Source organism: Doryrhamphus excisus, linkage group LG1 (assembly GCF_037039965.1).
Source record: "Doryrhamphus excisus strain RoL-2023G ecotype Guam linkage group LG1, RoL_Dexc_Guam_v1.1, whole genome shotgun sequence".
NCBI classification, from domain to species: Eukaryota; Metazoa; Chordata; class Actinopteri; order Syngnathiformes; family Syngnathidae; genus Doryrhamphus; species Doryrhamphus excisus.
In genome coordinates, this window is record NC_136357.1 from 5238171 (window position 1) to 5254314 (window position 16144).

General features: G+C 36.1%; 1 protein-coding gene across 1 annotated transcript; it reads left to right on the forward strand.

Annotated features, from left to right (window-relative positions):
* The first annotated feature begins 280 nt into the window (after positions 1-280).
* LOC131130896 (cytochrome P450 2F2-like) lies at positions 281-15151 on the forward strand. The gene is made up of 11 exons (XM_058075007.2): positions 281-529; positions 3307-3469; positions 5044-5196; positions 5326-5486; positions 6914-6982; positions 9194-9298; positions 9466-9607; positions 9786-9871; positions 11177-11278; positions 12849-12990; positions 13063-15151. Exons 1-11 carry the CDS (start codon positions 371-373, stop codon positions 13248-13250), a joined length of 1470 nt encoding a protein of 489 aa, XP_057930990.2. The 5' UTR covers positions 281-370; the 3' UTR covers positions 13251-15151.
* The last annotated feature ends 993 nt before the right edge of the window (positions 15152-16144 follow it).

The following is a 16144-nucleotide window of genomic DNA, read 5'->3' on the forward strand; positions in this document are numbered from 1 at the left end:
TATATATGTAATAAAATATAATAAAATAACTTCAGCACAAAGAAAAAAAACAAGAATTGTCCAGAAATGTAACACATTTTGACGCATCTCCTTTTAAGATGGACCTTGTCCAAGAAAATTGTGATTTAAAAAAAACACCAATATAATTAGTCATGTTTTTATATCGTACTAGCATGCATCAAACTTTACTCCTTAACTCCAAAAACCCCAAAAAGTAAAAGCAGCTATTTTATGCAACAGTTTAAGCCTTACCTGCAGTAGTTCTTCCCCCGCCCCCTTTACTCAGACAAGCACACAAACAGTAGCGGAAGAGACCGGAGAGACAGCCCCCTTTAAAAAGAACTCCAGTTCTGTCCACAACTGTTCCAAGATGTTGGTCCAAATCCTCCTACCGCTTTGTGTTTTCTTCGTCATCTATACTTTCATGTGCCGAAGGCCCAAGAATTTTCCACCTGGACCTATAATCTTGCCTGTCCTGGGAAACATCTTGAGCTTTAGTTTGGCGAACCCCCTGCAGGACTTTGAGAGGGTATGACAATTGTTGATTGTCCCTTATGTTATTTATTATATTATAAAACATGCACATTACAATATCATTAGTCTGCATGATGTTTATTTTTGCCTGATGATGTGCTAAGTTAATACCACTACGACTACTACTACTACTACTAATAATAATAAAATAATAATAATAATAATAAAATAATAATAATAATAATAATAAAGGAGGAATGGAATAATTTTTTATAATTTTTAAAACTTTAAATAATTATTTATTCAAAATTATTTAAATTCTTTGTGCAATTTACTGTTTACGCTGTACATTGTTGTTCATATTTGATGTCATCTATTTATTCACCACATTATTATTATTATTATTATTTATTACTATTTGGGAGCCAGGCAACGACATTTTGTTGGCAATTTCACTGCTGTGATATTGTGCAATGACAATAAAGGAAGTGTATTAATTTAGCATGTCATATACACTAAAATTTTACTTATTTATTTTATTTAGCAAATTATATATATAATATATTAAGTTAAAAAGCTGTGTGCATTATTATAATTAAGTAGACAACAAATTAAACTACTTTGAATAAAATGATTAAGTCAGTTGACTTAACATATTTTTTTGAGTTACGAACTTTATTATTCTTATTATTCTTTTTTATTTAAAAACAATTATTCAGTAAGCATTACTTAAAATAAGCTTTGAGTGAAGAGGAAACGCTAATTCGTGCAACGCAATATTGTTTGTTGGTTCAAAGCAATTTCAAATTAAGTTGTCATAACTAAGAAAGACTAATGGAAATTGTTGCGTTGATTTTTTTTGTTGAGGCTAAACATTTGTTTTTTGAGTGTATAATGGAATAATTATTTACAATGCTATATACATACTGGCATAGATTTCTCAATAACTTCCATGAATTGTTTATAATTGTTCATGAATAAATTCCATGAATTTCCATGACTACATGACTGTGGACCGGTTGTTTACACATAGTTGAGCGCTGCTCCCTTTTAAATGTATCACTAGTAGAAACCAAACCTATTGGACTCAATGGCCTTGAGCTTTGTACACACGAGTCATGACAAAGGGAGAACACCAATAGAGAGACACTAATAACAGAGGTGATACCATTTTATTTGAATTGTTGCTAAATCACGGCCCACACAGAATACACACATACCTTCTTAATACAGTGGTATGAAAAAGTATCTGATCTGAATTGAGCACACATCTGAATTCAATTGTTTGGTAAAAAAATTGGTTTCAATTGCTCTTTAAGTCTCCTTTGGAAGAGAGTTCAGTTATTTATTCCTCCCTCTTTCTGTCATTGTTTGCATGCTATCCTCAATAAAACCTATAAGTGTTTGGGTGGTATTAGTTAAAGCAGACACAGTTTTTTCATCTGTGTGATTTTGACAAAGATCAGCTCACATTTGATGGTGATTTTATGCAGAAATGTAAGAAAAGGTTCAGATACTTAACACAGTAAAGTCTCGTTATATCGATATTCTCGGGAGTCGGAAAAAATACCGGACTATATATATAACCGGACTATCCATATATCCGATCCTGCGCCAAACTGCATTAAAAGTGGGCGGATCTTTGATATGGCATGTAATTTTCTCCTTGAGTTCATGGATTGCGTATCTACCATGCTTTTGTACTACAATACATTTTGTACTACAGTAAATAAAAATAAACTTACGCTGTAGTGATTACCGGTTACCGGGACATAATTCACCCCGGAACATAATTCACCCCGGAACTATCGATAGGGAAGGTGTTGCCCCCCGGAGGGGTAGGCGCGAGGGACGGGTGTTTTCCGCTGTGTGTGCTGCGCTCTGGTGGTGGAAGTGTGAAAAATAAAGTTGACTGGAAGCAGCCGTTCGCCGTGTTCTTTTTTGGTATTGAAATCCCTAAGCAAAGATTGATTTAAGCTGCTTTTGTATCGATATAAGCAGACCAAATTGGCTGGCGGGAGATGAAAAGGGCATCGTAGTAACCGGATTATCATAATAACCGGGTATTGTACTAACGGAACTAATTATATCATAAAAGACTAGAAATTTGCAGGGAAATGAAAATAGTATCGTAATAAGTAGTAATTCGTTTTAACCGATATCGATATAACGAGACTTTACTGTATAGGTCTAATGAACATAGTAGATATAGATTAGATAGTAGATTTAGATTTATGGTCAGTACATACAATGACATATTACTTCCACCAATGAGGATGTGCATTTGATTTGTTCAGTCAACATATTACATATTACTGTTATATCTTGTTGCATTCATAGATCATACTGTTTATAATTTATATATAATCTGCAATAGGCCACACTCTTAGTCACTTCATTGCAATACTGTACATATTACTGTTATTATATATTGTCACATCCATACTGTGCATACTGTTTATAATCTGCAATAGCCATATTATAGTCATTTATATCCCTGTACATATCCTCACTGTATTATAGTCATAGCCTGTTATAGTTTGTACATAGATCTGTCCATTTTTCTACATTTACTTAATACTAAGGTACTTATAAAATTGCACTTCTGGTTGGATGCTAACTGTTGTTGCCCTGTACTGGTGACATGAGCAATAACAATAAAGTTGAATCTAATCTAATCTAATCTAAACGTATCCGTAAATATCAGAAATTGTTTAACAACTTTATTTCAACTTTAATATGACAATGTAGATGTGAATATTGTGTATTTAAAAAGTCATATACTGCATATCCTAATATTCATTATTGTGTATTTATTGTTATTTTTTTCAGCTGAGAAAAGCATATGGGAATGTCTACAGTGTGTACCTCGGTCCGAAACCAGCGGTTATTATCAACGGCGTCCATGCTTTGAAGGAGGCTTTAGTATCGAAGGCTACCGATTTTGCTGGACGGCCTCAAGATCTTTACGTGAATGACACCACCAACAGAAAAGGTAAGACATACGTACAGTTACGTAAGAAGAAAAGCGAACCTCTGTATACAAAAAAGGGTGTAAACCAGGGGTCTCAAACTCGCGGCCCGCGAGACGCTAGTTTGAGGCCCCTACCTTGATACCAAAGTTTAATGTTGAAATGACAGCTTATTGTAAAGTTGACTATAGGGGTGTTATTTCATGTGTAGAGGGCTCTAGTAATGTTAGAAACCATATCTAGAATGACTTAAATGAGTTGTCTACGCTCTAACTACAAAAATATTTGAATTTTAACATGGAATCATACTTCAGGGAATTTCACTTAAGCCTAGGTCATATGATTTATTATGAATATTTGATTTTTAACATGGAATCATACTTCAGGGAAATTCACTTAAGCCTAATTTTTTTGGCTGTTTTGTCTATTTTATAGTTTTACTCAAATTCAAACTCGCGGCCCGCGCTAGTTTGAGGCCCCCCCCATCTTGATACCAAAGTTTAATGTTGAAATGACAGCTTAAAGTTGTGTGCACACCGGACACAATTAACATGATTTTGCCCCGCCCATACTGTTACCCTCCCTTGTTACCCCACCCTGTTTTGCTTTGGATTAGCAATGAAGCTAAAGGCTTATGACGCTGGGTACAAATAAATGCAGGAAAATGATTTGGAATAAAACGGAAAATACACGTCAAGATAAAGCATCTCGTCAAACATGTTGTTAAAGTTACGACGCTGCTCCCAGATGGAACTGAGTACGATGCTAACTTGCTAATTGGGTCAAATTATTAATTAAAATCATTAATGTTCATGTTAAAGGTTAAATAACGGTTAATACTGTACATTTGAATCTGAAAAAAAAATTCTCTACCATGTATGTGGTTTCTTACGTTTTTCTTATTTGCTGTTTTATTATTATTTTACTCATTTATTACTGATTGATTGATTTATTGTCTTTATTCTTAATTCGTTTATTTTTTTTATCTTATTTTGTGTATAGAAAAATAAAAATGAAGATATTTGAGAACAGTGGAATGTTTTATCAGATATTTTGGTGTGGAAAACCGGAACCAAAGTACTGAAAAAGTGTAGGGTATAGCAGAAGCAAAAGCATTGAAGATAGTTTTTTTATTGATTTTTTTCCAGTTTTTAATATAAAATGCGTTTTGGTTTTTTTTTTGAAAACCTGATGCGGCCCGGCTTCACCCAGAACCTAGCTCCAGTGGCCCCCAGGTAAATTGAGTTTGAGACCCCTGGTGTAAACGCAGCAAAGCATGCATCCCCTAATGTGTTGCGTGTACTATTGTTTTTGACTGTATTGTTATTAGACGTCAAAGGGCTCGAATTTCTCCCCTGGTGCGCCGCTTTGCCCATCTCTGCAAAACCCAGTCTACCAAATTACCAAATTGGCTGCACACAATGGTGCACTTGACCAAAATTACCACTGTGTGGGCTGCGCCACGAACTTAGAGCCCACATAGTATGTCAGTTTGACTTGAAATTTCACAAATAATTACAAAATAATGTCCACAACTTGCACACATATATCATTTGAAGAACATTCTTTAGGCTATGTCTTAACCACACCTGTGTAGGAGTGATCCTGGCTGACTATGGTACGAGTTGGAAGGAACATCGTCGCTTTGCTCTGATGACGTTGAGGAACTTCGGTCTCGGGAAGAATTCAATGGAGGAAAGGATTCTTGCAGAGATTCAGTTCATCATGAATACACTGGAACAGAGCATTGGTATGGCAAGTGTGACTTCTTGCAGTTACTGTATATAAGGAGCATATACACTGACATCTCACTAGTCATGACCACACCTTATAGATGCAATTGCTTTACAGAACAACTAATGTTCATTATCTGTTACAGGCAAAACCTTGAGTCCTCAACTTATGTTCCATAACGCGTCCTCCAACATCATTTGCCAGGTTCTGTTTGGTAAACGTTACAATTATGATGACGAGTTCATCAAAGTGATTGTTCAATGTTTCACTGAGAATGCCAAGCTGGCTAATGGACCATGGGCAATGGTGAGTCCAAGTATTTTATGTGGCAATGACACATTTTTTCACATTTTGTTTGGTAACAGCAGAAAGGACACGCACCAGCAAATACAAATAGACGGTGTAGACATTGAAAGAGTGAAGGAAAATAAATTTCTGGGGATCACCATAGATGAAAATATGAGCTGGAAACCTCATATTACAAATATACAACATAAGGTGGACAGAAATATTTCAATATTGAACAAAGCAAAATCAGAAATTACTCCACACTCTTTATTGCTCTCTGGTTCTACCATATCTTACTTATTGTGTGGAAATATGGGCTAATAACTATAAAAGCAATCTTCACTCGCTAAATGTACTGCAAAAAAGGTCAGTAAGGATAATTCATAATGCCGCCTACAGAGAACATACTAACTCCTTATTTCTAAAATAAAAAATGTGTATTTTATATATAAATAATTAGTAGATGGTGGCTATTTTGTGATTGACTATGGGATATTATTCGTAATAAAATATTGAAAGACAACTTATATGTCACATTCAACTCGTACCTTGCTACAGGACAAAAAAAATAACTATAAAAGCAATCTTCACTCGCTAAATGTACTGCAAAAAAGGTCAGTAAGGATAATTCATAATGCCGCCTACAGAGAACATACTAACTCCTTATTTCTAAAATCACAAATACTTCAACTTGCTGATATAGTTCATCTTCAAAATAATGCATAAGGCTAAAAATGTCATTGGATGGTCGTAACACCTCATACTTTGGTATGTGACAAAAAAATTAAAATAAAATAAATTAATTAAATTAAATTAAAAAAACAAAAAAAAACTTTAAAAAGTTGTTTTTTTAATTTTTTATTTACATTTTTTTTAATGATTTTAAAATCATCAAAAAATTTAAACAAAAAAAACAACTTAAACTATATTAGGAAAGCAGGAAGTGAACAAATGTAACAGTTACTGATTGTAAAAGTACCAGATGGAGGGGTAGGATTTAATAAGCTTTGCTTCTTCCTACTCCTTTTGGACATGTGGAACTGTGAACTGATTATGTGATGCATTCAATTGTAATCTGATGCATGTTCAAATGAAATTAAACCATTACCATTAAATTTTGACATTTTACAGTAAGTTACTGATGTGAAGGAAGACTACAGAAGTAAAGCCGGGTCTATATCAACTTAGGTATTTGAATGTCGGTAGAAAATGCAAATAAACCATTGCCAAACATCTCAGAATTGAATCTGAACACAAATCAGTCTGAAACTTATAATGTTAACATATTCCCTGTATGGGTAACTAGTAATGAAAAATACATTTCTTATGTCAACAATTCTGGTTAATGTAGACTGTACTGATGATTTAGTTGAAAATTGATTTCACTGGATTGTATAGAATGACGTTTGAAGGCTTGTGTTTGATTTATTTTATCCTTATTACAGCTCTATGACTCCTTCCCAATGATTCGTAGTCTGCCACTTCCCTTCATGAAGTCTTTTGAGAACGTCAAGGTATGTTATATGGCTTTACTGTACTGTGACTGGGTACTTGATAAGGATAACAGAACATGGTTTAGATAATGGAAGGACATGGTATAGAGTCCACCAGAGTTATGTCAAGTCATGCGTTATGGACTTCAATCACAATTTTGATGACTTTGGATGTGACAAAGACTTGCAACTCCCCTTGGATTTTTAATGACTTTGAACTCGGACTTTCTTTCATTCATTCGTTTTCTACCGCTTATCCTCGCGAGGATATCTCGCTTATCTTGTCTTCGGGCGAGAGGCGGGGTACACCCTGCACTGGTCGCCAGCCAATCACAGGGCACATATAGACAAACAACCATTCACACTCACATTCATACCTATGGACAATTTGGAGTCGACAATTAACCTAGCATGTTTTTGGAATGTGGGAGGAAACCGGAGTACCCGGAGAAAACCTGAACACGTGAACATGCAAACTCCACACAGAGATGGCCGAGGGTGGAATTGAACCCTGGTCTCCTAGCTGTGAGGTCTGCGCGCTAACCACACAACCACCGTGCAGCCATAGGTACCACATCATAGCAATCAAATTCTTCTTATTTATTATGTATTGTGAAAAACTATGACATTAGTCATAGTCTGCTTTACACATGGTGTGTTTAAGGACTCCATACAGGGTGGGATTGAACTCGGGTCTCCTAGCTGTGAGGTCTGCGCGCTAACCACTCGACCGTGCCTCGGACTTTAGACTTGCAAATACTTGGGATTTTTCAGTGAGTGTGTTCAGTTCAAAGTGTTCAACATTTCCAGCAGGACAACACATTTTCCCACAGAATCTACCTCATTGAATGCATCTATCGACATCCAATCAGGTGCCATCCTGCAATACCACTTCTGACACCAATGTGCGGGTGTTCAGAGGCGCTTAAGCTACTCTTTATTTGGGCAGACAGTAATCAGGACGAAACTTGTACTACGCTCGGTAGACAATAGGAATGAAAGTGGGGTAATAAAAACAACACTCTCCATAGCCATGGAATTACAGGGCCGCACAGTGTACAAGTGGTTTGCATGTAGGACACACAGTCAGGAAATCGGCAAGACCTGGGTCTATGTACACATTTACAGCAACACACATCAGCACAAGTTTTTTTAATGTCTTAAATGGTTTATTTACTCTTATTATGTCTACTATATTGGGTAATACAAGCGTAAATGTGACTATAGGGTTGTTATTTAATATCTAGTAGCTCAAATAATGTTATAAACTGTATTTAGAAGGCTGTGAACATGCTTTCTATGTTCTAAATACACAAATATTTCATTTATCACTAAGGAATCCTACTTTGTAGTAATTCACTTATCACCCCTTACGAAAAGAAAATATATTTATCAATATATTACTTTAAATATATTGTATTATATTATAATATATTATTTTTCCATTATATTTTCCAATACATTATATATTATAAATACATGGAATAATATATTTTTGTACATATATTATACAATATATTATATATTCATGTAATATATGACAATATATTGCAGAATATACAAATGATTGAAATATCTTAAATCCAAATATATAATATATGAGTTTATATATCCCAAATTATATGCAATTTTATATATGTAAAAATATAGTCCTTTTTTGGTCTTGATCGCAAGATATTTTTCATATGTATCAATATATACACATATATAATCTATGCATATATTGCAATATATTGGAAAATATAAACATAAGATCCCATATATGGAAATATATTTCCTAATACATTGCATTATATTTGCCAATATACTGCAATATATTTTTTTTCCCATAAGGGACGGGCCAGTCTGGAAACCATTAAGCGCAATAAATGAGGGATAGGATTTTTTTTTAATACATGTGATGCTGCACATTGTTACAGAATATGTACTTGGACAATGACAGCAACATTTTAAAACTAGATATTATCTTAAATTAATATTACAAACAACATAACAAAATATTTTGTTCAATTTTGGGGCAATATTGCACACTCCTAAAGAAGACACGAGTGCTTGCTAATATGTACTTGCTTATGCTGCCGCCTAAACTATCGTCTTTATGTAAAAATGTAAATATGATGTCCCAAATAGATTTTTCCAATTGAGATGAATGAATAATATTTTTTTCTGTTACACTTTAATCGTCTTTGATGAAAATAATACAATGATGTGATCTTTCTTTATGTTTTTTAGACTTGTCAAAAACTTGCAAGGCGTGTGTTGGCCGAGCATAAGAGTACCAGAATCCCTGGTGAGCCACGAGACTTTATGGACTGCTATCTGGATGAACTGGAAAAGGTCACCAAACATTAACATCATACATAAACCAGACTTTTTTCTTTACACATGCTGTTTTTGTACGACTTTGAGATCATTTGTTAACAAAAATAAATGTTACGGATCTCACTTATATTTCATATCAATTTCACTGAATCCTTTTTGTGCTCTTTTTTTTCTGTTTTTAGCAAAGTGATAAAGAAAATTGCACATTTTCAGAGTCCCAACTCCTCATGTACGCTCTTGACATTCACTTTGCTGGGACAGACACCACCTCCAACACCCTCCTGACTGCCTTCCTCTATCTTATGACCCACCCACATATACAAGGTACCTCCACTGATAATTTATATATTGTAAACGTACTTAAATGCACAGAAAGTATTAGCAATACAGTGGAACCTCCAACGGTGAGTACAATGATAATAATAATGTAACAGGCCTGTGTTGTTCACATATTGAATTCCTCTCCACACTAACACTCCTCTTCTTGTGTTCTATCTGTCAGATCGTTGCCAACAGGAGATAGATGAGGTGTTGGAAGGGAAGGATCAAGTGTGTTTTGACGACAGAAATAGCATGCCATACATGCAGGTAAATTATAATAATAATAATGCAATACTGTTTGCGGCTGTACGTTGACCGAGTGGTTAGCCCGCATGACACACAGCTAGGAGACCCAAGTTCAATTCCACCCTGGGCCATCTCTGTGTGGAGTTTGCATGTTCTCCGGGTACTCCGGTTTCCTCCCACATTCCAAAAACATGCTAGGTTAATTGGCGACACCAAATTGTTCATAGGTGTGAATGTGAGTGTGAATGGTTGTTTGTCTATATGTGCTCTGTGATTGGCTGGCGACCAGTCCAGGGTCGGATTGGAATCGCACTTTATGTGCTTGACACACCCTAGAAACCTTGCAATCCAACACATACCTGTGTTCCCAGCATTCACAGCTCTTAATGTAATTCTACATTCGATCAAACCTATTTAAGATTTGTCAGATCAAAACACGATGGCGGGCTGCACGGTGACCCGGGGTGGTTAGCGCACAGGCCTGACAGCTAGGTGACCCGAGTTCAATTCCACCCTCGGCCATCTGTGTCTGGCGTTTGCATGTTCTCCCCGTACATGTGTGGGTTTTCTCCGGGTACTCCGGTTTCCTCCCACTTTCCAAAAACATGCTTGGTTAATTGGCGACTCCAAATTGTCCATAGGTATGAATGTGAGTGTGAATGGTTGTTTGTCTATATGTGCCCTGTGATTGGCTGGCGACCAGTCCAGGGTCGGATTGGAATTGCACTTTATGTGCTTGACACACCCTAGAAACCTTGCAATCCAACACATACCTGTGGCGATGTTAATGTAATTCTACATTCGATCAAACCTATTTAAGATTTGTCATATCAAAACACGATCGCGGGCTGCACGGTGTGACCGAGTGGTTAGCGCACAGGCCTCACAGTTCGGTGACCCGAGTTCAATTCCACCCTCGGCCATCTGTGTTTGGCATTTGCATGTTCTCCCCGTGCATGCGTGGGTTTTCTCTGGGTACTCCGGTTTCCTCCCACATTCCAAAAACATGCTAGGTTAATTGGCGACTCCAAATTGTCCATAGGTATGAATGTGAGTGTGAATGGTTGTTTGTCTATATGTGCCCTGTGATTGGCTGGCGACCAGTCCAGGGTGTACCCCGCCTCTCGCCCGAAGACAGCTGGAATAGGCTCCAGCACCCCCATAATCCTCATGAGGATCAGCAGTAGAAAATGAATGAATGTTTTAAGGCTCTCTCACCACACACTTTATATACTTTTCCCAGACAGGCATGAACATTTTCTCCCATTTTCTCCAATGATCAACCTACGAGGTGATCATAACTGATGATGATGTCTCTATTTACAGGCTGTCATCCATGAAGTGCAGAGAATAGCCAACACAGTGCCACTTAGTGTCTTCCACTGCACAACAAAAAACACAGAGCTAATGGGATATTCCATTCCTAAGGTAAGGACAACACTACTTTTTGTCGAGAAGGGAACCAGTTAAATATAGAATGTTTTTTAATGCAAGTTTTAAAAACCCCAGCTGATTAAAATATGAACAAATACTAATAATATGTCAAAGTTTGACATAACTATTAAGGAAAAATGTGTAGTTATATTTATTGCCATATTGAATTGAATTGTGAATTATTGAGAAAGTATGTAGTATAGTAGTTTGACTCATCGGTTGCAAGCTGAAAAAGTGTGTGCACCCCTGATATATATGTGCATGTACATAAATACTCATATTTACACATATACTAAATATGTATATGTTTTGTTTAGAGTCACTCAGTCATTTTAAAAGTAGGCTGAAAAAGACAACACAGCAACTAAGTTAATTATTAGCTTGGTCGAATGGGTCACTGTCGGTCAGCAGATCATTGATACTATCAGTCAGGGACTTCAAACCATCACCCAGACAGCCCGTCACATGACAGGATGGCACAATGAACCGTATTTAAATCGCAATTTCGATTGGAGCTGCTTTTCAAATGAGTCATTATAGATGATCACCTCCTACTTCAATATGTGAAAAAAAAAACTTCAACTATAGTAGGAAAGCAGGAAGTGAACAAATGTAACAGTTACTGATTGAATTAGCTAAAGATGTCATCCAATACTTCTCTACAAGAGAGGAGAAATATGATCTCAGGGAAGAACTACATTTGAAACACTTATATGCTAGGACTACATTAAAAAGCCATAGCATTTCAGTATGTGGAATCAAACTATGGAATGGATTGAGTAAGACCCTCAAACAATGCACAACGATGAGCCAATTCAAGAAACAATACAAGCAGTTGATGTTTGCTAAATACAAGGATGAAGAGTCTTGAACCAGTCATTATGTGCGATACATATCACCATATTGGCAGTTGCTATGGTACCCATTATGTCATTGGATGGTCATATCACCTCATACTTCGGTACATGACAAAAAAAAAATAATAAAAAAGATAAATTAAATTAAAAAAATTAAACTATATTAGGAAAGTTGTTGTTATTTTTATTTATTTTTTCTAATGATTTAAAAAAGCAGGAAGTGAACAACTGTTGCGTTTGTTTACTTCCTGCTTTTTTAATCATTAAAAAAAAAATAAATTTATTGAAAAAAATTTTTTATTTAATGATAATTAAAAAAACAACTTAAAACTATATTAGGAAAGCAGGAAGTGAACAAATGTAACAGTTACTGATTGTAAAAGTACCAGATGGAGGGGTAGGATTTAATAAGCTTTGCTTCTTCCTAATCCTTTTGGACATGTGGAACTGTGAACTGATTATGTGATGCATTCAATTGTAATCTGATGCATGTTCAAATGAAATAAAACCATTACCATTACCAAAATACCATAATTCTGGTACAATAATTTTTAATTTCAACACTGATGATACCCGGAGGACAACAAACTTCCTCACTTAAGCCTAAAATTAAACCATTTCCATTCTGTAATATTTGGATAATATTAACTTGACTTGAATATGAGCGCCTACATTCTTCCTATAATTTGATTTGTGTGGCTCCTCAGGGTACAATGATCATCCCAAACCTGACCTCTGTGCTGCATGAGGAAGGCCAATGGAAATTTCCTCATGAATTCAACCCTGAAAACTTCCTCAATAGCAAGGGAGAGTTTGTAAAGCCTGAGGCTTTCATGCCCTTTTCTGCAGGTATAACACATACACAGATTTAACTGACGTTGCGATGAAATGAATGACCCCCCCCCCATGACTATACCTCAGGTCCACGCATGTGTCTTGGTGAGGGTCTGGCTCGTATGGAGCTCTTCCTCATCATGGTGACTCTGCTGAGGAAATTCAAGTTCATCTGGCCTGAGGATGCTGGAGAACCAGACTTCACTCCGGTCTATGGAGTCACGCTCACTCCCAAGCCTTATCATATGAAGATCCAACTAAGGTCCTTGCAGTGAAATTGAACACAGACAGTTGTTGATCAAAATGCTGTGGCATTCTAATACGGCCTTTTTTTTTTTTTTAAACCATAGCAGTGATTTTTCAACTCATGGGTTGTGACCCAAAAGTGTGTCACAGAGCTGTTTTTAGTGGGTCGCCATTCTTGTCCCCAATAATAGTAAAAAAATATTGAAAGACAAGTTATATGTAGTATTCTGATCACTAGGTGTCAGTAATGTTACATTGCTGAGACACTACATTCTAGTGTATTAGATGGCATGTTCAACATGACATAGTAAAAATAAGTTCTCCTCCCATTTCATGTGGAAGTGGTATAATTTTGCTTCTTACATTGTCTTTCTTCCCCACTTGTTTTGTAAACCTTTTGTAAGTTTATAAAATATGAATTTGAGGCAAACTACTTAGCTTGGTTGCATGTTCAAAGCAGCGTCTGTCTCTTGTACCCTTGCAGTGATCCCGAAACCTGTGCAATACGGTTAAGCAAAGTGTTGTAAACAAATAATATTAGCAGTGTAAAGGTGATAATGGTAAAAAAAAGTGTATTTAGAAAGCCATAAGCGACAAAAATATTTCATTTATAAATATTGAATCCGGGCGGCACGGCGGACGAGTGGTTAGCGCGCAGACCTCACAGCTAGGAGACCAGGGTTCAATTCCACCCTTGGCCATCTTTGTGTGGAGTTTGCATGTTCTCCCCGTGCATGCGTGGGTTTTCTCCGGGTACTCCGGTTTCCTCCCACATTCCAAAAACATGCTAGGTTAATTGACGACTCCAAATTGTCCATAGGTATGAATGTGAGTGTGAATGGTTGTTTGACTATATGTGCCCTGTGATTGGCTGGCGACCAGTCCAGGGTGTACTGTACCCCGCCTCTCGCCCGAAGACAGCTGGGATAGGCTCCAGCACTCCCACGACCCATGTGAGCAAAATGAATGAATGAATATTGAATCCTATTCACTTATGAGTATGGAATGAATTAACTGCAATAATCATTAGGGAGACTAGCAGTTAGCTTTAGCCATACAGCACTGACAATTGAAGCTTAGCCTTGATTAGGGTGAGAGGTTGATCGTGCTGTGGACTTATCACCAATCAATAACAGGTCCACTAGGGTTCAGATTATGGAGCATGCTCATTTGATCAAAAAATAAATGTTTCCATTTTAACTTCTCTATAGTGGAAGTCTGATTTAAGAACGGTACATCAATTGCAGAAGCACTGACTTAGTTATTTAATAGTTTACAAATCCACCCACTGGTCTCCATCTAAAGACATGGAATGAAAATATTTCTGAAAAACACGTTATATGATGAATTATGTGGTGTGTTCTTAAGAAAACATACACTGGTAAATGCCACATTTTTTTGAGCAGTGATTTAATAAATGAGATTTAAGAATGCAATTTGTCATAAGCACATACTTTACTGGAAGCCCAACAAAGATGGAACTGTAACCAGATTAATTTTTCATCTTGTAATTTACCTCTGACACACTCACACCCATGTTTTTGTTGTGGTATCGTTTTGTGGTTTCAGTTTTATTTACATAGGATATTCCTCCCAACCCTCTCAGTCCTATTCTTCTGCTGTCAGTGTTGCCGACAGGGGAGACAAATGTCTTCTGCAGCAAATACATTTTTCCCATTGCACGTACAGTTGCACATTATATAGTAATAACAAATACATAGGTTATATCAGGCCACATTTTGGGGTTTGTGACCATGAACTCGACCATGAACGCGTGCTTACACGCCTGTGCTTCTAAAGTAAAGAGAGCGGATAGTCAAGCCAATGCTTTTGGAAGCCAATTCTAATAAAAGTGTCATTCTTACATTATTTTCAAATGTGCAAAATAGCATTTTATAAGGCAGGCTAAATTTTCAGGCTTAAAAAAAAACAGAAAAAAATATGAAAAAATATTGAAAAATTGAAATAAAAAAAAAGGAAATAACTCCATCACATTTTATGTAAATGGATATAATTTTTTGAATTATAGGCCACAATGTTATTAAAAAAATAATCTAGTTTTGCATGTTATTTACCGGTCATTACAGCCTTCAGTTTGTTTTGGTTGTATAGTGCCCCTTAGAGGCTGGTTTGAAAACATCATGACTCTAAATCAAACCTTTTTTTTGTCATTCAACCTTCACTAAAACAATAAAAATGGAAATATACCACCCAATACCAACATGTCATTCAAATAGAAGTAGAAATTAATTTTCATTTAATAATACCGTTATGCTTTTTGACAGCTTGAGACAAACTTTTGGTCCGTTGTCACATTTCTTTTAAATTACTGTAAGAACTTGTTTGAGTGGTAAATATCATACAGTAAAAATGTGTAATTATTAGGTACAGTGCTCATCTAAGATACAATATTATAGTCTTCAATTTTAGTCTTAATTCAGGGATTTCACAAAGACCATAAAGTTAGTATATTAATCCCACAGTAAGATTTGGGTAGTCAGGTTATTGCAGGAACAGTTTTAACAAGAACATTCCAGAATCCCAAAGACGCGGACCAGGACAGGAGGCCAGGCCTGAATGCGTATCAACGGCAAAGAAGACCACGATTATAATTGTCGATGGAAACAAGAGATGATGTACAATTTGATAGGGATTTTCATTTTTGCTTTAATCAGTCAAACTTTAAAATAAATCTAAGTAAATTAATCTTAAATTGACATCCACTGAAACCTTGATTTTCTGAACAACATTGAATCATGTATGGCCAACTCAACATCACTACCCGGAATATAGTTATATTAATATCCAATATTAGGTGAACCTTCATCTGACTGGAACTTGGTTCACTATATAAGCTTTTGTATGGAAGCTGTATTGTTTTACTGGGCGGTCTCTATATTGTCAGCTGGAGGCCAGGGGGTGT

Coding starts and splice junctions, on each gene's coding strand:
- LOC131130896 (XM_058075007.2), top strand. CDS start 371: ATGTTGGTCCAAATCCTCCTACCGCTTTGTGTTTTCTTCGTCATCTAT. Junction 3,470..5,043: donor TGACACCACCAACAGAAAAG/GTAAGACATACG, acceptor ACACCTGTGTAG/GAGTGATCCTGGCTGACTAT. Junction 9,872..11,176: donor ATAGCATGCCATACATGCAG/GTAAATTATAAT, acceptor CTCTATTTACAG/GCTGTCATCCATGAAGTGCA.